At 42.2% G+C, this 27,697-nt stretch overlaps 1 protein-coding gene across 10 annotated transcripts in view; it reads left to right on the top strand.

Annotated features, from left to right (window-relative positions):
* GHR (growth hormone receptor) overlaps positions 1–27,697 on the top strand; it is a 125,487-nt gene that overhangs the window by 53,981 nt on the left and 43,809 nt on the right. For 8 of the 10 annotated variants that reach the window (XM_056324073.1, XM_056324078.1, XM_056324075.1 and 5 more), the window contains one exon: positions 93–172. The exons of the other annotated variants lie outside the window; for them this stretch is intronic. In XM_056324073.1, coding sequence (XP_056180048.1) covers positions 93–172 — 80 coding nt within the window. The remainder of the gene's footprint in view (positions 1–92; positions 173–27,697) is intronic. 10 annotated transcript variants of the gene reach the window in all.

Genomic DNA, 27,697 nt, shown 5'->3' with positions numbered 1-27,697 from the left:
ATAAAACTAGATAATAGTTTAAATGTCATGTCATGTTAGTTAGTGATATTTTTTTTATAAAGAAACTCTCTTACTGTCTTCTGTTATTACAGAATTAGAGGTATGGATCTTCGGCATCTGCTCTTTATTTTGGCACTGGTCTGTGCAAATGACTCCCTTTCTACAAGTGATGGTAAGTTTTATGATACCTTTCTGTGCCTTTGTGTGTGCAAATTATATATATAGTTTTATATTAAGAGTATTTTTATATGTGTCAGGACTATGAAAGTTTCTTGGTTGGAGAAACCTGGGTACATCATGTGAAATGTTGAAAATACATCATTTTATCTTATTGTAAAGATAAAGGGTGAGACTGAGATGTGTTGCAGAATAATGGTAAATTTCATGGACAGCATTAGATGTGTGATGTGTGAACAGGGTAGGCCAGTGTTGGCATTAGGTGTCTGGATCTTCTTTTCTCAGGTACTGAAGTTATGAAAGTATTGTATGGGTGGTTTGGGGTGTTTTTTTGTCATTGGTTTTGGGGTTTTTTATAATGAAAACAGATGGGTTTTTTTCCTTAGCAAGTCTTTTTAGTATAATCATATATTAAACATAGAACTATTTGGAAGTACAGAGGAAGCATTTTAAGACTACACTTTGGGTACGAGGCCAATATGAACAAGTTTCATAAGAATACACTTAGAAATACTTGAGCAGAAGTTACAGGAGGGATTTGAAAAGGACATGTACCCTCAACCAGCCAGATGGCTGTGGGTAATCAGCAGAAGCCTTTTCAGGGAGGAGAAACTCTGAATGCACATCCTGTGGTGTTCATGATGCAACAGATCTGCCCAGGGTTCCCATCCACCGAATGTACCTCTGGCTTTCCACAGTTTTTCTCCTTTCTGTCCCTATTCAGCTCAACTCTTCCATCTTCTGAATTAAATGCCAGGCTGGAAAGTACTTGGTCCAGCTGAACTTTATCTGATGCTTTCTCTTGTTGCAGCATGCAATGATTCGGAACCATTTCTGTATCACCCAGAGGTCTGTCCTGAATCTGGTGGGTCCTCTGGGACAGGTCTTTTACTCATTTAACAAAATAATCCCATTAACTCCAGTGGGAGTTTTACATTGTGTCAGACTGTTCAGCTTATGCTGGTTATGATCAGCTCCTGTAAACAAATGCAACTTAACCTGGTCTGGTTTGTCTTGTTCTGGTCTTTGGAGAAAGCAGTAACAGTTTTCCGTAATTACTAATTTTATGCAAACATGTTGCTGCTTCTCCCAGAGCTACAGAGCTGCTGCAGAAAGGTGTGGCTCCTTAAGCAGGTGCCCCTCATGACCTCCTAGCCAAAATCAGTGGTAGCAGAGAAAGTGAAAGGGGCATTTTGATTAGTAATTTTTTAAAAAGTGGGGTGGAAACAGCTTCTACAACAAACTGTAAACAAACTGATAAAATCCTCAATTAAAATTTCTGACATCTCTCAATTCCTTACATTTTTAATTTAGCTCCAAACTTAGGTGTTACTGAATGCAAATACCTATAGAGTTGCAAGCCATGTTTCATTAACCTTTCTAGTGTTAGTCTTAGAATATGGTATTAAACCTAAGGGCTATGGTGTAGTTGCCTGTACTTATAACTGTCCTGCAGTTTAAAGGTATAATCATCCTCCTTCACTCTGATACAGTTCTGTATTTTCTTGGAGTTGCATACTTAAAATTTCAATATATCCATATTTGAGGAAGCATTGGAGAGGTATAAGAGGTATTACTTGGTTGGTAATGGAGACATTAAGCTGAAAGAAGATATGATTAGAACTCAGATGATCGCTTTTCAGAGAATTCGTCCATAAAGTTCTTTATTTATTATTATTGAAAAAGGGATTTGGATAGGGAAAACACAAGTTTCTGTTTGGTTACTTCTACGAGTGTGCCTCAGATACTCATCCTTTGTGTTATCAGGAAGAGTGTAAGATTCTCTTATCTCTTGCCAATTAAGGCTTTTTCTTTAACATTTACCAAATTTGGTTGAGTTCCTGGTGTATCTGACCATTGAAGGCAATGGATGAATCAAGTTTTCACTTCTGTCCCCAACTTTCATTTCCTACTGCAGCAATGCTTTCATTCTGCTAACCTGCACGTCCCATGGGAAGTGAGTGTGCCTGTTTAAGAAGTGTGTGAGGAAGTATGGGGCAGTGAAGTGTATATTTTCGTAATAAAGTTGGGCTGAAACAATGTGAGACCTTTATTTAATGTGTTTTGAATCCTTCTCTGCCTTCTGATTTGGTTAAAAGAAGAGTAGTTTTCTGATAGGAATTTGCAGAATAAAGCTAATTTTTTTCCCCCTTTGTGTACCAACCTCTTTAGTTAGACCCACGAATGGAAATAAAATGTGCAAATTCCTCCTTGCTTCTGCTGAAATGTGGAAAGTCAGTATTTCACAGTGAAACATGATACATATACCAGCTTCTATTTGTTGCCTTGTACAGAATGGTCAGTAGAACAAAAATTAATCTATCCTGACTTGATCCTTCCCCCCTGCTGCAGTGTCTGCATTTTACAGTACATTCACTCAATAGACAAAAATAATCTCGGCCCAGATGCACTCTACTAGACGAATTGATTTATCTCATGAGGTTTAAGAGCACATAAGGATTTTTTGATCCTGGGTAAATGAGGTGTGGTTCAGGTGTCCTAAGTTCAGTAAAAATCTGTGTTCTAAATAAAACTTAACCACAACATCACCTTTGTGTGACTTTGTCTATACTGATGCAATAGTAACTTCCATGAGCTTACCTCCAGAATCAAAAAATGAAGAGCTAATTGTGTTCCTGTGCTTAAATCCAAGACACGATTCTAAATGTGTGTCCTGATCTCCTGCATTATTTATGAACTCTGTGTGTGAAGGGAACAAAGCTTTGTTGTCCCAAGAATAAATTTCTAACCACTGAACTGCTTCCAATGCTGTAACACATTTTTTCTGAGTAGGGGAAATGCTCAGTTGAGAAAGAAGGACAAGAAAGTATAAGTTAAACAGGAATATTTGGGATAATAGCATGAGAGAACATCCGTTTGCCATTCTTGAATGATTTAGGACAGAGTATTCGATCAGATCTGTTTATTAGCTGTTGGGTTTTTTTCCCCCATGTGAATGTGCTTGTACCTGCCAAAGTTCTCGTAAGCATCCAGCCCCACTCAGGTGATGAATCCTGACAATCACAGAGCTCTGCCCACCACAGTCTTGCTGAGGCCTTCCTATAAGCTTAATTAGATGTGCTCCATACCTGTGCCATGTCAATAGGTTGCTCAAAGGACTGGATCTGCAGTGTCACAGTTCCCTAAACAATACACTTCAGTAATTTTATTTCTTCTGGCAGCACATTAAAAAATAACACGTACTTGCTAATCTTGCACCAAAACACGTTACTGGGACAGGGTAATAGTGACTTGTACATGGAAGGATTTTATGTCTTGAAAGTAAGTAAAGCTTATGTTCAGCCTTACAAGAGCCTGTGCTTCGAGCTGGCTCCATGCCCTGGGGCCGATCCACCCTTGGCACAGGGTGAAATCCCATACGTGTTTCCTCCTGGCAGGAGTAGAGGGTGTGAGGCCAGCAGTTGGCCAGGCAACTGCACAGCATTCAACACCAGATATTGGGCATTTAGTCACCTATTTGCTGTCTCCAGGCTGGTGCCAAGTTCTGCTGGAGGCTTTCCATTGATTTAGCTTGTTTTTGTGCTCTCCTTCTGCAAAGACCTTGGCTTGCCGGCTCCTTAAACTGAGGCTGTGGCTAGCGTGAGGTGACAGGGGTGCCTACCATGTCTGAGTCAGTAATGCTAAACATCTGCTGCACCAGGTCTTCGAGTGTAATTCAGAGCTGAGCAGGTCTGGGACCTGCAGCCTCCCACCAGGGGACACTGACCCACATGCTGTGCCTGCCATACGAAGGTAAGGGCGGAACAGAGGCAGTGGTAGAAAGACAGTGTGAAGGCCACTTACAACGGGAAGGTAATTTCTAATACGTGTGTAAATACCATAGGTAAATGGATTTTGTGGCCTAGGGATCCAAGAATGTAAGGCCCATTTTCACAGCTAATGAAGATGGTTTTTGTTAAGTCAACAGAAATTACGCTTCTAGTTTAGAGTTTAGGTTTCTTTGAAGATGGGGAATTGTGTGATTTTGAAATTTTAGTTTAATTCACTTAATTAGGTACATGAACAAGAAAGAGTACTGCTTCATGAGTTGATCAGCTGTGTCTGTGCAATATTAGTTGTTCAAGGGAAAAATAAAAGCTTGTATTCATGTACACGTAACAAAGTTTGTGTTTGAGATATTTACATTAATGTAACTGCAATGTTTCAAATACATATCCAGCATACACTCAGGTATTTTGGTTTATTATACTTGCTGACAGCAGATTTGATTGAGGGGAATTGCTCCAGACATAGATATAAAAATATTTAGGAAGCAAACTAAATTGTGGCTGCTTGCTCCTTCTCTACAGCTCATGATATAAGTCACGTAAGGACATAGAGTTATAAACTGGAAATTAATCCCAGTTAATAAGACAATACATAAACTTAAGCAGTTTGAAAACTAATTTCTTCCCAGTGAAAATAAGTGGAAAATGTCTTTTATCATTTTTTATACTAGATCATAGTTCATTCCAGACTATTACAGCTACGCTAGTTCATCCTCTGAAGCATGTTTAGAGAGACATTCATGTTTAATGGTAGCACAATTACAATATTTTTAACTGGTTTTGTGCAATTACAATTTTAAGAGCTACAAGCCTGAATCCATTGTTCACTTTTTCTAATCTGATTTTAGAAATGTATTTATGTTTTCCAGTCATAACTATTTTTAAGTACTGTATGAAGGTGTTATGCTCAAATACTCTCATTTTCCTCACTTTTATGTAAGAAATAGTTATTTTCCCTTCTGGTACATATCAAATCTAATTTTTACTTTCATCAAAATGTCTTTTTGTTATGCTGGTTTTTGCTCGCTTACTGTACTTGCTTTGTGTGCATTACATATCCAGATCAAACCATTTTAGGTATAGGTGTGCACTGAATATCAAAGCCCCCAATTACAGAGCTGGAGACTGAATCCTTAACCAATATGTAGGGCTTTACTGTCTTTAAAGACACCGCTGGGCACCCAAGACATCTGTGTGGGACTCGGCAATGACACAGGACCTCCAGGACATCTGCATCATTCTGGAGTGGCCAGAAGCTTAAAAGAGCTCTGTAAAAAGCTTAAGGTCAGGCATCTCATATGTACCTGAATATCGTTTTCAGGCAATTAAATCAACTCCATCAGCTGTTCTTTTTTCCAGGGACTGTATTAACTAGCTCTCCATTGACATTTGGGAGCTTGAACACCTAAGGATGAGGTTCATCCATGTAGGCACCCAAAAAATCTTCATGAGACTTTGTAGATAGCACATCTGTGCCTTTTGAAGCAGAGGATGGAAGGTAAGCAAAATATCCTAGGCAGTCTGAGATAGCTACAGATGTTCAGGCAGCTGGATTTTGCCCTACCTTGCATAAAGAGAGCTAAATATAGGTATCTTAATTTTGAACTGAGCCTCACCCTTATAGCTGCCTTGTTTGGATATGCATGCTTCTGCATGCTTGCTTCTGGGTAGTGTCATAATTTCTCAGCTCCATGCTGTAGGTCTTCTGCTACTGCTGAAGTGAGGGGTCTTCTCATTGGATTGACAGGATAGCAGTTGGGTTCTTGCTGTCACCATGAAGCTAAGTAGCAGATCAGATGGATGTTGTCAAAAGGCATGGATTTGACTCTGTGAAACACAGAGGAATTCTTAACCAAAGCAGGAAGGTGCCTTTGAATTGCAGCATATTGTTTGCTGAGGAAATTTGTCCATCTGTTCATGGAGTCAGGAGGTACCAGGGACTTTGTTGCTTGACTTGAAATATTCATTAAAAAGATCAGTAGCTGTGTGGGGTCTTGGCTGAAAACATGTTTTGTGATTTAGGCAAATGCAAATTTTATAGATTGCGATCACTGTACTGATAAGCCATTTCTCACACATGAAGGATATTTTTTTATTTTTAACAACTTTTTTGCTGATCTAGACATACTGGCATATAAAACAATCCTAATCTTGTTAGGAGGAAAAGGCAGAATCTTCCTTAGCTTGAACTGCAAACTCCCCTTGCCTCCTCTTGGAAAACAGTAGTGCCATAATATAGTTCGTAGTCATTGGTTCATTGTGGTCATTTTCTCCTCTTAATTCTTCTAATTGCTGTGTCTTTGCTATGACCTTTCTCTCTGTTGCCTGCATTCTCAATTATATGCAGCTATCTAAACACAGAACAAACCAAAGCAAAACTGGCAGTAAAACCTGAAAATCTCAAAGCTGTGATCAGCTCAGTGCATCCTGGTTTACGTGGACAAGAGCAGAACGGTCAGGAATACAGATTTAAAACTTTTACCTGCAGACAAAGCCTTTAGAATAGTTGCTTTATTTCCAGAAGTTTAAGTGTTTCTGAGAAAGAAGTATGTGTCGTTATGTAGAAGAAATTGCTATGGAGCTGTTCCAGGAGCCAGGATCAGAAAGCTTGGCACAGGGGAGTGTAAGTTATACCACTCTGATCTGGCTAAGCCATTTCAGCTGGAGGGAAGATTCATTTTGGCAGAGAGCAAGTAGTATTTCCATCATCACTTTCCATTGCGATTAGGCATGGCTTTGATGGCTAGCAGAAAAATCTGAGGGAAGGCCTTCAGTCTGTGTGCTTCTAAGTTACTTTTACTGCTCTTGCTTCCTAGCAGGTACTACATATTTCAGAGAAGCTGTTTGGGCGAGTGTTACAGTATCCATCCTTTCATATGGAAAGGAAAGATTTCATCTTGTCTTCTGTGTTGGGAGCATACATGGTACTTTTACAGGAAGGGGGTTGGGATTTCTAAGAGTGGAAGACATGTTGGAAATTAATTGTAAACAGGCCTATGTTTTGTAAGAAAACAGAAAATAAAAACACAGTGCTGATTTTTTCTGATGTAGTAGCCTTAAGTTATGCCCCTAAAAATCCATGTGTAGGCTTGTAACTGAGTAGATCCAATGGTTCAAATGCTAACCTGGGTTGCCAGAAACTTGTCACCCTTTGTCCTTTCCTCCAAACCACATCTATTGACTCCAGCATTTACTGAAAACTTTCAAGACTTTTAATATCTTCACAGAAGCGTGCCAAAAACACTTAATAAACAATCAGCTTCAGTCAGACACCCTGCAAAATAACGTATGTGCCATAGTTATCCCATTCAGTTATCTGTTATCTTTAACATTCCTGCTATTGTATGTATTTCCTTCATTGCGCTTTAGTTGCCATCATATTTTCTTCTCTTTTGAACACAAACTCACCAGTTTGCTGTCCTCTGATTGCTGGGTTTTGATATAATTTGCAAGAACTAGCCACATCTCTGTAGTTAGTGCCAGGTGTAGTCAGAAGGAGATCAGTCTTTCTGTCTCTCAGCTGCAAAGCTTGTAATCCCAGTGTACGTCTCTGCTGTCCCAAGCAGACCTGTAGGCTGCAGCCAAGCCACCAGCACACACACTGCTCACTGCTCCTCCTGTGAACCAGGATTGTTCCTCCTTTACCAGGTCTGAGCTGCACCCAGCACTGCTGGCTAACAAGGGCTGCTTGCTTTTGGAGGAGAAGCAGTGACGCCAGTTTGAAACACAAACTTTTGCCTACACTTGCAGTTAAGTCTGTGTGTTTAAAGAGGAAGATCAGATGACGGAGAGGATGCAAAAATGTGCACAGCACTTTGTTACTGCTATCTAAAAAGCTAATGTGAGGAAAATCCTAGTTACAGTTTTTACTTTAACTCCTGTTTTGATATTTTACATGTATATTCCATGTGAATTATTTAAACAGTTTGCACTGCACTAGCCAAATTAGCTCAGTAGACTGTGCATCAGGGGAAGGAAAAGTAGCTCAAGCAAATAAACACTAATCTGTATTGTCAAAGCGTATTTCATGACTTGTAATGAATCAGTCCTTGCAGTGGAGCACATACAGAGCAACTTGCTTTCAGTACCACCCATTTGTAAACAGGAAAGAAAAAGAAACGCTTGTTACTGGATGTTCATAGTATACAATGAAATTACCATGGGAAGGGGTCACATTTTTTCATTACATTAAACAATGATGCAGTTATTGTGCAGTAACTTAGAATCATAAAATCATAGAGTCTTTTATGTTGGAAAAGATCTTTATGAGCATTGAGTCCAGCTGTTAACACTGCCAAGTCCACCACAAAATCATGTCCCCACATCTACATGTCTTTTAAACACTTCCTGGGGTGGTGATTCCACCACCTCCCTGGGCAGCTGGTTCCAATGCTTGACAACCCTTTCAGTGAAGGCATTTTTCTCTCCCCTAATGCAACTTGAGACCATTTCCTCTTGTCTTAGTGCTTGTTAATTGGGAAGAGACCTGTCCCCTCCTCACTACAGCCTCCTTCCTGGTAGTTGCAGAGAGCAATACTGTCACCCCCGAGCCTCCTCCTCTCCAGGCTGACCCCCCCCAGTTCCCCCAGCCGCTCCCCACCAGCCTTGTGCCCCAGCCCCGGCACCAGCCCCCTGCCCGTCTCTGGACACGCTGCAGCCCCTCTGCGTCCCCCTGGCAGTGAGGGGCCCAACCTGAACACAGGAGTCGAGGGGCGGCCTCGCCAGTGCCCAGTGCAGGGGGACAGCACTGCCCTGGCCCTGCTGGCCACGCTGTTCCCGGCACCAGCCAGGATGCTGCTGGCCTCCTTGGCCACCTGGGCACACGGGGGGCTCATGCCCAGCCGGCTGCCGACCAGCCCCCCCAGGCCCTTTCCCCCCAGGCAGTTCCCAGCCCCCTGCCCCCAGCCCGCAGCACTGCGGGGGCTGGTGTGACCCACGGGCAGGACCCGGCACTGAGCCTGGTTGAACCTCACACAACTGGCCTGGGCCCATCGCTCCAGCCTGCCCAGACCCCTCCTGCCCTCCCGCAGATCAACGCTCCCCCCAGCTGGGGGTCATCCCCAAACTCACTGAGGGTGCGCTTGGTCCCCCTATCTATGTCATTGATAAAGATATGAAACAGAACCAGCCCCGGTACTGAGCCCTGGGGAACGCCACTTGTGACTAGCCACCAGCTGGATGTAACTCCAGTCACTGCTTGTGCTGCCTGGGTTGAAATACAGGATGTTTTTAGACTAATAAACTTTCTGCAACATTGCATCTTTTCTTTCCATGCCATGCTCTTCAAAAGTCAGGATGAGACTGGAAACAGAATGAAAATGTGACTGGGAACTGGAGAGCCATCACTGAACAGACCCGGCTCCTACCACTGTAAATGAGGGAATGTTATGTGCACGTTAGCCTTGATTACAAGCCTGAGTGTTCCTTTTATCTGTTCCAAGGGATCAGAATGAAAGAGAATCGTTTTAGAGTCAGAGTTACCAAGATGTCATTCTTGAGTGGCACAGAGCAACTCTTGAAAGCTTTGTGCTGGTCACCACCCTCAGCAGAATCAGATGATTCTCAGGGTTGCAGCAGTAATTCCGGCACAGTTGGGTACTTTGGTAACTGGAGCCTATTTGGAGGATGGCTGGGTCCAGCCTTGCAGAATTCTTGGTCAGTCGGGCTCCAGAAAGTCCCCCAGTTGCTTGTTTCCAACTTTGGCTGTTTCCACAGTCTTTCCTGTTAAGCTCCAGCAGGTTTTTATCTACTTCTGAGGATGATGGAAAGGGGAACGGGAATGAGGTGGTGCTGGGCAGCTTGGCCATTGCATGACCCTCCACAAAAGGGCTCTGGCAAGATTTCCCACAGGAAAAAAAAATACTTGTCCTAGGTGGTTTGTCCTTCTCTGCTACTGGAGGGGTGCTCAGAATGAGCTATGGAAGAAGAGTAGCCTAGGAATGATGGTGTAGATGAGAGGCAGACCTACAGACCACCAGTAAGGATTCTCTAGCTTCTAAATCTGGAAGAAGTCCTGGTACTTAACAAGACAAAGGTTTCTCTGCTTTGCTTTCTCTTCCCACCCATTGTAGAAGCATGCTGTAAAATTAAGCAGTAACAGCAACCATTAGTTTTCTACAGAACTTCTGGAAAACTGTCATCCTGCTAGGGATTTTGAATTCTTCTTGCATAATGCAGTGAAGACTCTTCTTCCTGAAGGACAGCATTATTTTTTTTATGAATAAATAAAAATCTTTCACAAAGTAGGTAATTCCATGGTGAGGGGTGTAGAATAACCATAAAGCAGGCAGATAGAGTTGGTATATTACCTAAAGATCCATTATAATGTCAGTTCAGTCCTGTGTTTCATTCTTGTTAATTTGGTCAAGGTTTTCCTGGGAGTTTTGAAGAATGTAACAGGAAACTGTTAAATATTGTTAAGTTAGGAATTTGTCACTTGTAGCAGCCTTAGCACCAACAATGTGGGATGTAGCAAACCTGACACCAATTTTAAAAAAGAGCTCAAGGAAATTGCACATCAGAAAGTTTGTCCTGTAGACAATTTAAACTTGAAAAAAGCATATATTGTTAATTCATTGATAAATACAATCATAGAATCTTGGAGTGGTTTGGGTTGGAAGGGACCTTAAAGATCACTTAGTTCCAGCCCCCCTGCCAAGGTCAGTAACACCTTCCACCAGCCCAGGTTGCTCAAAGCCCCATCCAGCCTGGCCTTGAACACTGCCAGGGATGGGGCATCCACAGCTTCTCTGGGCAGTCTGTTCCGGTGTCTCTCCACCCTCACAGTAAAGAATTTCTTCTCAATATCTAATCTAAATCTACCCTCTTTCAGTTTAAATCCACACACATACACTCTTGTCCTGTCGCTGCAGGCCCTGCTAAAAAGTCTGTCCCCAGCTTTCCTGTAGGGCCCCCTTTAGGTACTGGAAGGCTGCAATGAGGTCTCCCCAGAGCCTTCTCTTCTCCGGGCTGAATGATTCCAACCGTCTCAGCCCGTCTGGGTAGGACAGGTGCTCCAGCCAGACTCTGATCATCTTCATGGCCCTTCTCTGGACTCACTCCAACAAGTTCATGTCCTTCTTACGTTGGGAGCTCCAGAGCTGGATGCAGTGCTCCAGGGGGGTCTCCTAAGAGCTGAGTAGAGGGGGAGAGTAACCTCCCTCATCCTGCTGGCCACGCTTCTTTTGATGCAGCCCAGGATACTGTTGGCTTTCTGGGCTGTAAGCCCACATTGTTGGGCCATGTTGAGCTTGTCCACCAGCACCCCCAAGTCCTTCTCCTCAGGGCTGCTATCAATCCATTCTCTGCCCAACCTGTATCTGTGCCTGGGATTGCCCTGTTCTGTGTGCAGGACCTTGTACTTGGCCTTGTTGAACTTCATGAGGTTCACATGGGCCCATGATATATTTGCGAGTCTGTGTAAGTCATGTTTCTTTCAAAAGACACTTGGTATCTGTCACCCATAACTGCTGACTCAAAGGTTTCAGCACGCACATGCAAAATGCTTGTTCAGTCTGTACAATGTGGATTGTCGGAGACCCTTAGATAGAACTTCGTAACAAAGGTTCCTTAAAAAAATGCCAGGGGATAAAATGGAGGCATTTCCATGGATTAAAAATTAATCAAGAAGGGAAACAAAGGAACAAATTATCAGCTCTCACAGCCAAAACATCCAAGGGTATTTCCCTTCTGCAGACTGCACAAGGAGAAATTAAATCAGCAAGACCTCTTCTGCTTGGAAAGCTCTTTGGTAGGATGGAAGAGAAATCAGTTCAGTCCTGCATGGTGCCAAGGGAGTGAAAGAGAAGGATGTGTGTGGGCAGGAGCCCTCCAGGGGCTGCAGTTGCCCTGTGTCCATGTGTGCAAACACTCGGCATTACACTGCTGGAGTGACGGAGTGCTGTCTGGCTAGGGAAATGCAAAACTTCCACCCAGACCGAGAAGTGTCTCTTTTGTAGGCCGTCCTGACTGTCACCCAGAACGAAACCTGCTGAAATGAAATATGATTATTCTGTATTTGGTCTGGGATTTTGTTTGTTTATTATTCCTCTAGCGATATGTAGTCTTTGCTTTAGGGCTGACACAGAGACCTTAGAAGCAAATTTGAAAACTCACTTGGATCAAGAGTTAACCCTTGAATCTCTCTCCGCTAGAACCCCTTTGTTTATACTTTGTAGAGACAAAATAACTGGAACAATTACATGCCTGACTGTCAAACACCATGTGCTTCATGTTTCTTCTAAAAGGCACTTGGTGTTTGCCACCCATGCCTACTCTAAAACAGGAAAAACTGTTAACATTTAATAAATATTAAATCTTAAACGAGAACATGTACAAAGTAAAATAATGTTATTATACCTTTTGTTTTCTGTCTCTTCATCACTAAAGCACAAAGCAAATAATGTGATCGTTTGACTTTGAACAGGAAATTGCAGTTGTTAGGGAAGCGAATATAGGTAATAACTATGAATGTTAACATGGTCTGTTTATTACTTATATAGTTAGTACTGAATATAATTACTTCAGTGAAAATGCTGAAGTCAACTATAGTTACTGTTGTATAGGATTTATTTCAAACCATTTGTTTTAATCCACTCGTATATATCCCAGGTTAATCTTTGCTTGCAGTGAAGTGTTCTTCTGGAAGTTAAAAGTAATTATTAAAGGAATGGAAATTATTAGTGGTTCATATTTTGGCAAGGAAAAGAAATGCCTTTTTGAGTTCTTAGTATCTGTTTTAGAGGGCTTCAACACCAGAAACAGTTGAGGGTAGAGTATAACACAGAAGTGTTTTCTGTCATACACTATGTGTTTATGTTTGAGGTTCATCCCAGTGAGGTGTTTGGAAGTATAAGTCACCGGTCTGATTGTTGTCCACTGCTTAATTAAGTCCATTTATTTCATAGGGAAAAGGAAATGAGAGCGATTTCTTAAAAAGGAGGTATAAAACACTGGTAAACAACGTGGAAAAATGCTGATGTGTGTACATAAACAACATAATTTATATTCTAGTGAACTGTTTCATTCTCCTATATATTCTTCAGTGGATTTGTAGGGGTTGTTTGGTCTTGCTAACTGGTTTAGTTATCTTTGTAATTGCCTCATCTGTTTTAGTCAGAAATTGCCCTGTTATCCAAAGATGCCTGCACTTGGCTCCAGAGCTCAGATCTTCATGCTGTGAAGATCAAACCGTTACACAGGAAAAACACTTGTATCTAGGGCAGCTCCACAAATAATGAGCAAATGTGAGATCAATAATTTATTATCTTTCCTTTCTGACTCCATAGCATTTTCACAATAGGAAGCTGTAGAAGTTAATCAGAAAAACCCAAGGTATCTCCCCTTACTCTTGACACATGCCTTTTGATACACCTAGCACCCTTCAGAACTAAATTAAAGTCCTGGCTGGATTATGCAATAGAGTCAAAGAATCTTTGAATGGTTTGGGTTGGAAGCGACCTTAAAGACCATCTAGTTCCAGCCCCCCTGCCAGGGCCAGCGGCACCTTCCACTAGCCCAGGTTGCTCAAAGCCCCATCCAGCCCGGCATTGGACACTGCCAGGGATGGGGCATCCACAGCTTCTCTGGGCAGCCTGTTCCAGTGCCTCACCACCCCCACAGTAAAGAATTTCTTCCTAACATCTAACCTAAATCTTCCCTCTTTCAGTTTAAAACCATTACTCCTTGTCTTATACACTTATACTTCCTGGCAAAGAATCCTTCCCCATCTTTCCTGTAGGCCCCCTTTAAGTACTGGAAGACCACTACAGGGTCTCCCCAGAGCCTTCACCTCTCCAGGCTGAACAACCCCAACTGTCTCAGCCCGTCTGCATAGGACAGGTGCTCCAGCCCTCTGATCATCTTCATGGCCCTTCTCTGGACTCGCTCCAGCAAGTCCATGTCCTTCTTATGTTGGGAGCTCCAGAGCTGGATGCAGTGCTCCAGGGGGGTCTCCTAAGAGCTGAGTAGATGGGGAGAGTAACCTCCCTCATCCTGCTGGCCACGCTTCTTTTGATGCAGCCCAGGATAGCCCAGGGCTTTCTGGGCTGCAACCCCACATTGTTGGGTCATCTTGAGCTTTTTGTATACCAGCACCCCCAAGTCCTTTTTCTCAGGGCTGCTCTCAATCCATTCTCTGCCCAGATGCTTGGGATTGCCCTGACCCATGTGCAGGACCTTGCACTTGGCCTTGTTGAACTTTATGAAATTCACACAGGCCCAGTTCTCAAGCCTGTCAAGGTCCCTCTGCATGGCATCCCTCCCATCAGTCCCATCCCATACTTTACAGAGTATAGAAGTATAGAAGGCAAGACTTTGCTGTTGAAAAGATGCACTGGGAGCTCTTCAGCATATCCAGCTGTTATAGCTGAGACTGTTTAACCTCCCATTCTTGGCCAAGCTGGTTGACTTGCATCCTTGTCTATAAAAATCATTGCAAGAATGTTGCAGAACCCTCCTGACTGAGACATGTTAAGAGAGGTAGCAAAGACAAAGGGAGCAGAATTGAACGTACTTCCCCAAAATATCCGGCTGCTATTATCTACTTTTCCAAAGCCATAAACACTGCTCATTGTTTGAAGTACGTTTTTCTCTGGGTTGTCCTGTCTTTCCTCCCCAAGTAAAGAATCATTTGTTTTTTACTGGGAGGAACATGCGTTACAGAATGTGTCACGTTTGCATGTGGTGCAGCCTTGTGAATGTTTTGTTCAGATAAGTGAGTGATAGCTTCCAGTTGGTGTTCTGCAGGAGGTGAGGGCTTCTTTCCAGACGTGCTGACCATCTCAAAATAACTGTATTATCTTTGCAGAACTCCCAGTTTGACATTTTATCTTATCCCCTGGGTATAGCAGACTTGATATTCTAATACACCAGTTTATCTAGCTAATAGACTTAAGTAGCAGTTCTAGTTACAGGAAAGACTGCAAAGATTATATCTAACGGAGTTAGTGTTTGGTCTGTGTTGTCCAACTTTATAACAGAAGACTTGATTGTAAGTTATTGTTAAATGCTGTTTTTCAGTTTCTGAGATCTTGCTACCATGGGAATTCAACATGTTTTTTCTTCTAATTTGTTAAGCCAAATGTGAATTTTTTCTTAAGAGAATGAGGCTCTGTTTTCTTCTTGTTCAGAGAAGTGTCAGCAGTTAAAGTCTTGCTGTTTGATTTCATTATATCCCCTTGAAATCCCTTAAGAAACATGAGTTATGACTATGTCAGTGCTTTGCAGTTCTTGGGTTTTACATCTCAGCAGCTTGCAAAGATGTGTGAAATACAATTAAGATCGCCAGTAATCCCCAGATACCTGTGTATGCATACTGTCTTTCTAGAAACAACATTATTTTTCCCTAAGTCATAGCTGTCCCTAAAGGAAATAGAATATTAGACTTGGTATGTGGCTCTTAACACACTTCAAGGGTACAAGTGGGGACCAATACAAGTAATGTATGGCTTACACTGATAGGACTCCAGGATTTAAAGAGAATTGGTCTCTGTCTGTTGTTCTGCTTGGCTGTGGGAATCCCATTATGCATTCAATGTCAGTTTATGAAAAGCTGCTATAGTTTTCTTCTAAAACTAATTTTAGAAAATCCCTGAAAATCCCTGATATGTCTACTAGAGGTAAGCTGCTCTGACTTCTTATGCAGATGGGAAAGTCCTGCAGCATTTCCTCGTTGTTAGCATAACACAGTGGAGCTATTAAATACATATGTTAGAAAGACACATTATTTTTAAAAAATGCATAAGAAGAAATCCTTCTTCCTTTAAATCAGGCCAAGGCTTAGGTCACAGGTAAGGAATAAAAATTGTTCCATATTTGGGATGGCTACAGGATGGATGTGTCCCTAGGAGGCACAGTGCTGGCATACTGAAATCCTCGCAGCCCAATGTATGGGACATGTCAGGAGAGCTGCTGTGCAGAGCACTTGGGCTATCCTGAGTTCCCTAGTGTTTATTTCAGTGCTAAGATGTAAGTGAGATTTGTTTTACTGATTAAGCCTGCTTTGTGGGTTTTTCTATTAGTAGGTCGTTCTCACATGATTTATGTGAAGTTACGATTTTCGTTTTTTTATTGTTTTCTGGAGGAAGCATGCCCCAGTTAGCCGGGTTGTCATGGGTCTCAGCAGAAAAAAAGGAGTGGCAATAGCCTGAGCCCTTCAGATGAGGCTGAGACATGTTGGCAGGAACAGGTGAGCTTCCAAAGCCACTTACTTGTTCTAAAGTAGGCAAAATCCCCATGACTCCAGGGAGAGTAATAGTTCTGTAATAACTACAGTGGTCTGAAACAAGTTTCTAGCTGTGCTACAGAAATTCCTCTGTGTCCTTGGAAAACTGATTATTAGCTGTGTCCCAGCTCCCCAACTATGAAGTGAGAAGGGTCTCTAAGGACAAACTCCTTCATCAGTTTGAGTCAATCAGATATTATGGTGATGAAATTGCTGAGATTGTGCAATATCCTCTGTCTAACACATAGCATTTATTGTGCAGAGCAAAATGGTAGAAAAATTTATCTCTTCTTCCAGAGCTCACGAAGCTGGTGGGCTGGCTTCTCTGCCAAGGCAGGGGAATGTGGCTGTGTGCTTGTCAGGAGGTAGGGGACACCACCAGCAAGCAGAGAAAACACTGAAGTTTCCTCCATTGCATATTTGTTTTCTGCATAAGTATCCATACTTGCAAAAACTGTGTTTTTCTTTCAACAGGCAAGGGCTTGTGCTAATGTGGGCCCATAACTAATTTTTGCCATGGGAGACTCTGAAATGGCCACCCACACTTTTAGATGTATGAATGGAGCTTGTGTTCATACTCTTCGATCTGTGTATCAGCATATGCACATAGTGTGTGTATATATGCTTCTTTCCTAGTGACGCCTGGTGAAGTTGAGTTACAAAAGGTTGCTTTAAATGTTAAAGATTTTGGTAGTGTCAGCAGCACCCGAAACACTTTGTCTGCAGGGCTCCTCAAGTAGCTGAGATGCCCAGAGCACCCCTTGGTGTTGCTTCCATTCATTGATGCGCTCTGAGCATATAGAAGGGCACAGCCAGTTCTAAGAAATTTTCACTTTCCTTTAGTTGTTGTTGTCCATGTGACCCTGCAACCCATCTCCCCACAGAATAATATGATCCAAACATAAAAATGGAAATGCCAGAACTTTTCAAAGAAGTATTTTGTTTTGAACTGTGAACCTATTTTCCCCTCTTCTTGTACTCTGAAAAGGCTGGTTGTCCTGGTTTTGTCCTGTGAAGTTTTCTAAAATGCTGCTGTCATGAGACATACACCTGATTAAGAAAATCTCAGCTCAGATGACTCAAGTTTGGAGAACCTGTAAGTGACCCAGACGCCCACAGTGGCAGGTAGTGACCAAGGCATCTGTGCTGGGACAAGAGAAGAGGTGTTCCTGGTCCATGGCTCCTGCTAACCAGCAAGTGCTTGCAGAAGGTACTTTTACAAGCAGGCGCATGCTTGTATCAATTCTAGATACACTCTTTGACAGGTTACATTTGACTTATTTTTAAGCTGCTTAGTTTCTGAAAGCTTTTAGATGCACTATAGAAGCCAAGCTGCTTGCTAGTAAGCTCCGTTAGAAAATCACTAAGGTCAAGATACGTAATTGCTTTGCTACTAGTGCATCAGCAGAGCAGGGATTTCTCTTAAGTGTAGCTGCACCACTGTCCTTTCAGAGATGATCTGTGTGAAACACGTTAAAAACATATTGATGAAATGTTGTGGAAAAGGCTGCATTGTCACTGGCTGAGCTGCATATTTGCTTTGGACTGTGAATTTGGCACCATTTAGTGAGACGAAAGAAGCACCAGCCCTAGAGTACAATGCTTGGCTTCCTCCCTGCCTTCAAAACAGTCTAGCTTGCCAGTTCCTTTGCGTACCCAAATACTGACTGGATTGATATAAGTGTCATTTATAACATTATTTAGGACAGCAAGTAAACACCTGTTCCTGTCCAGCACTTCTGTGGTGTGTGTGAGCACCACTAGCACCAGCAGTCCTTTCCTAAATAAAGGACCAGCCACAGGTGTCACACAAGCATGGGGCTTAGTGATCCCTTCACTGCATGCGTTTGTGTCTTCTGTTAGGTTGTTCCCCTGCTCTCCTCCCTTTTTTGTTTGGGGGGGGTTGGGATGGGGTAGGGGGGTTAGTCTGAAAAGATGGAAACTCTGCATACCATTAGTCTAAATCAATTATGATGGATGTACTAATGTAGACTTGGATTTTCAAGGATGAGAAGATGAGTACAGATGACTAGATAGTGGGATTTTGAGAAGTGATAAAACATCTAATTGTCATACTGTTTGTATGGTTGTATTTCCTTATATTAGAATTTTAATTTAAACTAGGAGCTCACATCCAACTAAAATCCTTTACCTATTATTGTGAAAGTAACAACTAATATTGAAAGTGAAAGCAGCAAATCAGTCATCTCCTTATGTAGCTGCCTGTTGTGCATTACCTCGCTTTCCTAGTCTGAGTAATTTGCTAATGAAGACAAGACATTATTAAAAGCATGTGAATATAAAACATATTTTGTAAAAGTTTTCATCTTTTTGTATAGTCTTAAAGAATTTCAAGAATTAGTTAAACTGAATTGCTTGAATGCAGGCAGAAGATGGTTCAAGCTATAAAAGATTTTAATGACCCTAGAAAGTACCTTTCTCAGTGAAATATCAATATTGCAGATTTAAAAGAAGAATCTAAAAGAAGAATTTTTATCACTTTTCCACCCTCAAGGTAGCTTATCTAACCATTATCTGTATTTTTGATGAGTTCCATTAATATTTTGTATGTGCTACATAGGCAACTTAAAATGTTTTTCTTTTCACAGATCTCTAAGTAGATAAATCTCAATTACAGGTACCTGTCATATTGTAATTGTGATAGAACCGTAGCCACAATGGGAGTTTCTAATTGACTGGATTTTTCTTTCACTTTGTAAAATACCTTTCTGAAGAAGATGGAATCTTAGAAGCATGGTTTACTTTAAAGGATGAGATGTAATACATAAGAACATATTCTAGATGTCATATTCGATCCTTTTGCCAAATGTATTTTTTAAAACATAAAGAAATATTGGCATTAAAACAGTCTTTTTTCATAACTGAGAAAATTGCATTTAGTTGTAAATTCTGTAAAATGTTTGCAGAACAGTTGTTTTGAAATGTTTTGTTTTAGCTTGTTGTAATTTTTTTTCATCCATTACTGTGAACTTCAATCATGTTGAGCTTAGCCCAAAGGTTTCCTGTGTTCCAGATTTTTAAGCTACCTACCTGTGTAAATACATTAGAGCAGTTCTAAACCATTAAAAACAAGAGGAGATGGATGTGTGCAGAGTTCAAATGTGTTCTGCTGGCTTTTATCATCACTGAATCATGTGGCAATTTAGATGCTTAAAATAGTTTGTTATTCATAAAACACAGCAAGATACAGAAAATGAAATCTCTCTAGAGGAGACAGAAATATATATTGGGCATTTCAGTTTAATGTTGTGGGAGGTTTCTTACTGGAAGGGGCTAGGATTTTTTTCCATTTCTGTGTTTTCATTTTTATTTGAAATTATTTTTGGTGTACTTGAAATGGTGTGTGTTTTAAGCTCTGGAAACTAAAATCCTTCTTTTGTCCTCAGAAATGAAATAGTATGGGAATTTTAAAATACATGCTTCCAGGACAGGGTTAGATCACAACCATCTCATGAAACAGGATTCAGTCTTCCTGCTGAATTAGTTTCTCATCTTTTTCTGTTATTTCCTAAGACCTCCAGCTTGATCACGTATTGCATGTAGAATCAGTGAGTAAAAATGTTTAGAAAACTTATAAAGCCCCAAAAATTACATTTATTGGGCCAGATACAGAGCCTCATCTCTGGACAGAGACTGACAGCTCTTTCTCAAAAACAGCAGGCACAGTGTGCCAAACCAACAAAGCCATGTCAGAGGTTACAACAGTTCAGGAAAGTATATGAAATCCAGTTGATTGATTGTGATTGAGTGGATTATTTTTTTTTTTTTAATCTTGAATTATCGTAAGTGTGCAGGCATAAGACAGTAGACGCTTAAGAAGCAAACACAGTAAGAGGGAATCCTTCCAGATCTGTGTAAGGAAAAATTAGTCCCTTAGAGATATAAGGGAGACAGTACTTGCATGGACAAGCAGGATACGAAACAGAGAGCAGGAGTCAGTGAGGGGAGGTGGCATCTGTGCCAGGATCTGTTCTCTTCTACATATCCGTAAACGGCTCTGCAAAGGAGGCAAATGCTGAGGTTTGCAAAACAAGAAGTTTGCCAGTGCTCCGCTGAAGTGCGAAGGGCCTGCTGGAGAGCTGCAGAAAGTCCTTACAAGGCAAGTGCCTGGGTGATAAATCGGCAAACAATACTCAGCGTAGACAAATGCAGAATGGTAGTTGTAAGGAAAGTACAACCCTAATGTGGCACGTCAGTTCATGGGCTCCGAATGTTATGACTCAGAGCTGGGATTCTGCCACTGTGGCAGGCAGTCTCCTGAGAAGGTCAGCTCCCTGTTCACCATAGCTCTGCTCATCCCTGCCCAGAAAACGTGCAGCAGAGCTGGGAAAATGCAGAGAAGGCCCAAAACAGGTGAGCAAAATCAGAACAGGTCTGTGGAGGTCTTCCTCAGTGTGGCTTTCTCCAGGCTGTTACTCGTCAGATGCCCTAAAATTGGTGTCCTAAGATGAAGAGCCAACAGCCTCAACAGCAAAGGTGTGTCTCACATGCAGTCTTGCAGGCTGCGGCTGGGCTGCCGGGTGCAGAGGCTACCTGATGGCAGCACACAGGTTGCATCCAGCTGTACCCTGGAGGGAAGAAGCCAGCTGGGCATAGCTGATTTTACACTGTTTCCCAGTGTGTGCAGAATAGTGAAAGTAATTCTGGTTGGGACTAGTGCATTTTCATACTAGATATTGCATCTGACATGAGCTTTCCGGAATAACGTGGTCAAAAATAGTGTTGACACAAATACCACACAGCCAGTTTTTAAAAGAAAGCGATAAAAGAGTAAGGATCTCAAAAGTCTTACTGTGCCATGGAAGTTTGACTGTCTGCCAACCTTGTGATAGAGTTTAAAGACATTATGCGCAAATGAAAGTTCAGGTTTTGAGCAGGAGTAAATAGAAACATCATGCAGAATTAGAGCAGCTCCTGTGTTGGTATGTCCTCCTGATTCTGGTATTTATGCTATTTCCACAGAAAATACTGGAAATAGTAAAGTCTCTAGACAGCTTGAGGGAGTCCTTGGCTCCTCTTCTGCTTTTGGTATGAAATAAGTACCATTGCAGTTAGTTAAAAAAAAAAAAAAAAAAAGCAGGGGCGAGGCAGGGGGAGAAACACCAGAAGAAAAACAATGCAGCACAAGAATGGGCAGCACTCAGCATCTCTTCTGGTAGTTCCTTCTGCAACCAGGTTTTTCCAGCTGAGGAGGCTTTATCCCTCCTTGGGAACTGCAGCCACGTCCAAGAACACAAGCTTTTGGCAGTAAGCTGGTGCCATGTCGTGTAGCTGGAGAACTGGAAATAACTCTTCTAAGGGAAAACCTTCAGACATAAAAGACTTAAGGCATGACTACCTAATGGGTTTGCTTTTTAGTGTATTTTGTGTGATAAGAGAATTGAGGGCTAAGGGTGTGGTTTTGTATTTTTTTTTCCTTTCTTCTCAATAAGCAGCTTAACAGTTTACCCACAAAGATAATACAGGACATAGTGAATCGTATCAAACCTGCTGTCAGTTGAGAAATCTAAATTCTCTCTGCCTTTTTGAATTATGTGGGAAAGATTCACTCATTGAAATCAATGTTCAGTCTTAGTTTTATACTCTTTTTCGTAAGTGCAGTTGGCTTATTTTCCAATTTGCCCATTTATGTTAAAGGAGTATTTCACCATCTGCAGCTGTGGGAGGTTTGTGGCCTGCTCACCCATCCAAGGCAAAATGCAATGTAATTTGAAAACATAAAATCCCTTGCCTATACTAGTGTTCCAGTTTGATTTAAAGTAAATGAAATAGTAGTAGTAGTATAGTGTGCTATGATAAATGATCTTCAGAAAGCTCTTGATGTCTTCATATACATTGCAGACTATGAGAACCATATATAATAGAAAAAAATGACCACAGTGTAAGTTTCTTATGGAGACCTTCCATTTGAGAATATCAAGATACTTAATAGAGATTTAATACAGAATCACAACAACAAGTTTCGCAACTATTATTTTTGTTTATAAACAGAGATACAGAGAAGAATTTTCCAGAAATCTTAAGGGGAATGTGATGGTTGAGTATATGGTGACTTGGAAGACAAAACAACTAAATCCTAATAGAGAAGCAGCCTTCTGATTTTACTGGGTTTTGCATTTTTCCATTGTATTAGTAATAAAGGTGATGTTTTTAAAGTGTGCACTATACAGATAGATTATGATCCAGTAATACTGTCAACAAACTTTTTTGACTTTTCAGTTACTGGAAGGGAAGATCAATAGACCCTTCTGTACACAAGTCAAATCTGCTGTTCCAGGAAGAGGTGGAAGAAAATTTCTGTTGTGTTTGTTTTATTTTATGTTTTACTTAACTTCAGACACTATTTCCCTCGCTGAGAGCATTAAGTAGAGAGATATTTCTTGTAATGCTAGCGTCACTCTTCAAATTTTATTAGCCTTTAGAATCATAGAATCATTTAGGTTGGAAAAGGCCTTTAAGAGCATTGAGTTCAACCATTAACCTAAGACTGCCAAGTCTACCACTAAACCATGTCCCTAAGAGCCACATCTACACATCTTTTTAATGCCCCAAGGGACGGTGACTCAGCTACCGCCCTACACAACCTGTTCCACCACTGCTTGACAACCCTTTCAGAGAAGAAATTTCCAATATTCAGTCTAAACCTCCTGTGGCACAACTTGAGGACGTTTCCTTTTGTCCTGCCGCTTATTACTTGGGAGAAGAGACAGACACTCACCTTGCTACAGCCCCTGTCAGGTAGTTGCAGAGAGCGATACTGTCATCCCTGAGCCGCCTCCTCTCCAGGCTGACCCCCCCCAGTTCCCCCAGCCGCTCCCCACCAGCCTTGTGCCCCAGCCCCGGCACCAGCCCCCTGCCCGTCTCTGGACACGCTGCAGCCCCTCTGCGTCCCCCTGGCAGTGAGGGGCCCAACCTGAACACAGGAGTCGAGGGGCGGCCTCGCCAGTGCCCAGTGCAGGGGGACAGCACTGCCCTGGCCCTGCTGGCCACGCTGTTCCCGGCACCAGCCAGGCTGCTGCTGGCCTCCTTGGCCACCTGGGCACACGGGGGGCTCATGCCCAGCCGGCTGCCGACCAGCCCCCCCAGGCCCTTTCCCCCCAGGCAGTTCCCAGCCCCCTGCCCCCAGCCCGCAGCGCTGCGGGGGCTGGTGTGACCCACGGGCAGGACCCGGCACTGAGCCTGGTTGAACCTCACACAACTGGCCTGGGCCCATCGCTCCAGCCTGCCCAGACGCCCCTGCAGAGCCTCCTGCCCTCCCGCAGATCAACGCTCCCCCCAGCTGGGGGTCACCTGCAGACTTACTGCACTCAATCCCCCCATCTATATCATTGATAAAGACATTAAACAGAACTGGTCCCAGCATTGAGCCCTGGGGAACACCACTGGTGACCAGTCACTAGCCAGATCTAACTCCATTCACCACAATCATTTAGGCTTGGCCATCTAAGCAGCCTTTTCCCCAGCACAGAGCACACCCACCCAAGCCACGAGCAGCCAGTGTCTCCAGGAGAATGCTGTGGGAGATGGTGTCAAAGGCTTTAATAAGGTCCAGGTAGGCAACATCCACAGCCTTTCCCTCATCCACTAGGCAGGCGTCATCTTGTCATAGGAGATCCAGTTGGTCAAGCAGGACCTGCCTTTCACAAACCTGTGCTGGCTGGGCCTGATCCCCTGGCTGTCCTGCACGTGCTGCGTGATGGCACCCAGGATGATCTGCTCCATAACCTTCCCCAGCACCAAGGTCAGTCTGGCAGGCCTGTAGTCCCCAGGATCTTCCTTCCTGCCTTTTCATTCTGCTGAGATCAAACATTTCTGGCAAGTAACATCTTGACAGTTTCACGTACTTATTATGAATATACTTCGACTTTTTTGAACCAGAGAGATGTAGAGATGTGTTTATGAAATTATGTGAAGGCTATTGAAACCTGAAAAAAATAAGCAAAGAAAAAAGTGTTACTGTATGATGGGTCATGCTGTATAACAATGGTGAATCCATGAAGGTGTGCTCTGTACAGATCCTCGCACCAGGGTGCTTCTTGAAAGATTTTTCAGTGCCACATGAGAGAGGAGAAAACAGAAAAGACAGAAAAGAAGAGGTGGGTAATGATGGGTGAGATTAAAGGCTAGCCACACAGCGGACTGCACTGTCGAGAGCATTGCAAGAAGGTCAAATGAGGAGATCATTCCGCTCTGTTACACTCTGGTGTGCTGTGTCTGGTTTTCTTATGGTGTGGGACATCCCAGCAGAAGACATAACAACAAACCAGGGTCCAGTAGATGGCCACTACGCAGATGGAAGGATGGAGCACTTGGTGTAGAGGAGGCTAACGAAACGGGGCTTTTTTAACCTGAAGAAGGGGCATCGGGTTTCTGTTTTCTGCAATCCTCGGTACAGCAAGGGCAGTTAGGTGCAAGGTGGAGCCAGTTTGCTCTCAGAAGTACACACAGAACAAGGGGCAGTGGTCACGAGCTGCAACAGCAAACATCTGCTTGGACATAAGGAGAAAATTCTCCTCAGCAAGTGACTGAGCACTGGAACACACTTGAGAGGCTGCAGGAACCCCATCTTCGGAGATATTCAGCATGGGCTTGTCTAAGTGTCTCAGCAGCCTGATCTGGCTTTGAAGTTGGCCATTCTTCGAAAGTGAGCTAGATAGCCACCAAAGAGACTTCCCATTTAAATTATTCTGTGCTTGTATGATCCCAGATGGGCTGAGATGGTGGGTGGTTAGAGGTGACCTCTATTGAGGAACTGATACCAAACCATTTAACATATAGAGGGCAATTCCATAAAGTGGAGCTGTAGGGGGATATGTCCCTACAGGTTGCAATACTCTTACTAATTGTAGCAACATTTTGTAACAGTTATAACAATTACATGATCCGATACCTATTAAGTTGAAAGTCAGGAACAGGGTATCTGTGTTCTGAGTGAGTAACATTCAGAGTTTACTGATTTTCAGTTGCATTAGTATTTAAATACCTGTAGGAACAAATTTTCACAAGTGCTCTGTATGGCAGTTTACAGTCCTATAAAGGTAATTCATTAATCCCTGGCAGAACATTTACATTTCAAAGCAATAAGTATGGCTGTTAGGCCCTAATTTCATCCTGTAAGCAGCTAAGAACCCTTTGCACCCAATAACGCTCAAAATTAAAGGTGTTCCCTGGATTTATTGTACTGCATGAGGGAATATTGCCAGAATTATTGAGTGGTTCAGGGAAACCAGTGCTAGAAAATGGTAAAACTGTGCTGAAGGGCAGCAGTTCTACCAGATCGATGGTTCTGAGTGCTCACTGGGCAAAACATGGAAATGCAAACAAAGAAAATACTGAGAGACCAGAGCAAGTAGAAAGGGTGAACTGAGTATGAAACTTCTCTGGAAAAAGGAGGGATAAAAGAAGAAGGTTCATACTGCTTTTCCCTGCCTATGAATACAAAATGGGTTCGTGCAGAAAGTATTTTAGGCTTTTTCTTTTCTAGTGGAAAAAGGAAATCTGCAGAAACATATTTTTAACATAAAACAACATGACAACAAGGCAGGCAATATTTTTAGTTAATGAACATCCAAACCTCTCTATATAAGCTCCATACATACCACAGTCAGCGCAGGAACCCATTCCTACGCTTTTGAGATTTGGGTTACACAACATAAAATGTATGCTTTTACATTTTGAGTTACATTGAGTTACATTGCCAGCAGAAACAAGCAGACAAACTGTTCAGATTTAGCAAATTGTTTCTCTGGTGTGTAATTTTACCTTTCTATCCACAGTCACAAACTGGACAGTCTTGTTTACACCTTGGAGAATGATGAAGGATCTTTATTAGGGTAGTTCTCTAAAAAGTAGACATATTCCACTTTGAAAGCAAATCATGGTTTAAACCCGTCAGGCTCATGATGCCTTGACATGATTTTATGAGCAGACTCAACTGGAATCTACATGCAGTATTGTCATGGAAATTGGAGATGTTTGTCAGAACAGTGAGACCTAACTCCCTGCCTGTCTAACTAATTGTTAATTTATAATGTTTGTCCTGGACATGGTAAGTTGTTCCATTTGTCAACAGGAGCTGGAGTTCTCATAGTTATGGCCTTTCCTTCTTAGTGAGTGGCACCATTTTCTACTGACAGAGGCACAAGTACTTAAAATAGTGTTTTCCAGATTAGTTTTCTTTTATGAGGAATAGTAAGAAGTTCCAGGGAGACAGTAAGATTTATTGTTGGAAACACTCTTGGTGGGTTTAGAGATGTGCAACTATCATTTTCCTACTCTTGCTGCCAGATGTGTAAGAAGCCTGTTTCTAAATGTTATTAAGGTGAAAAACCTGCAGTGAATCAGCAGAATTTCATACCTTGTTCTACAGATACCGGTTTCCTAGCTCTTTTGTGAGCTAGGTATAACTCTTTGGAATAAGACAAAAAGAAGAGCCGGTTATGGAAGATTGGGAAAAGTTAAACATCGTTTGGCCACTAGATGGAAACAGAAGCAGCAAGTGTGTATATGTGTATGTTAACTATATGGTTTTGCATATTCATCTGAATATTTTCATGTCTTGTCTTCACATGAATATAAAGAGAGTAAACAAAGTAATTTTTAGTATTGCCATTCACGTCAAGAATGAACTGGACAGCAGAGTATGGATGGAGTAGACTAAAAATGCATAAAAGAGAGCTGAAGTAAGAAAGGGAAGGGTAAGGATACCAATATGAGGGAAATCAAACTCAGGGAAGCTCTAAAAAATGCTTTGTACAGTGAAAGCTGCATAATGCTGGCTCATCAAGAGGGGCAGAGTCTCTTTTTCTTTCTTTAGAATTTACCAATTTTGTGTTCCTTTGCAGCAGCAGGGAAGGAATCACCTTGGGTCTTTGAATGTGAGAAAGCCCCGCTTCTGAAAAGCCCTAGAAGTTCTCACCACATCTCCAAATACTACTGTTTTCATCCAAAATTGAACCTCTGAACCCCATGTTATTAAACTGAAGAGCTACAGCCTGCTTAGCTAACAGTTAAGCAGCTGGTCCACATGGTTCCCATTGAGTCATGGAACCATTTGGTCACAGAATAATTTAAATCAGAAGAAAACTCTTCAGGTCTGTAGTCCAACTGCCTGCTGAAAGCGGGGCTAATTTTGATATTAGATCAGGTTGTTCAGAGCTTTGTCAAGGTTTAAATGTTCCCAACAATTGAGACTCCACAGACTTTCTGGCAAACCTGCTGCTATCCTTGACTACACTCACTGTGGGGAAAAAAACTGTATATGTCTGACCAGAGTTGCCTTTACAGCAACTTCTGTTGCCTCCACCAGTTCTGAAACTGTCATGGTCTGCACAGCTGAAGCTGCTGTCGATCTTCACATTCCCTACCAGCTCTTCCATAACTGCAGGTCCGGCAAAGCATTTCCTTCAGTTGGCCTATCCAGTGTCTGCAGTAAAAAATGGTCACTGTGGGACTCAAGCCACTTGGATTTTGAAAGTCAGGGTTCCTT

This window comes from Falco biarmicus, chromosome Z (assembly GCF_023638135.1).
Source record: "Falco biarmicus isolate bFalBia1 chromosome Z, bFalBia1.pri, whole genome shotgun sequence".
Taxonomy (NCBI): domain Eukaryota; kingdom Metazoa; phylum Chordata; class Aves; order Falconiformes; family Falconidae; genus Falco; species Falco biarmicus.
Note: the sequence above shows the minus strand (reverse complement) of the source record. Positions and strands in the feature narration are given on the sequence as shown.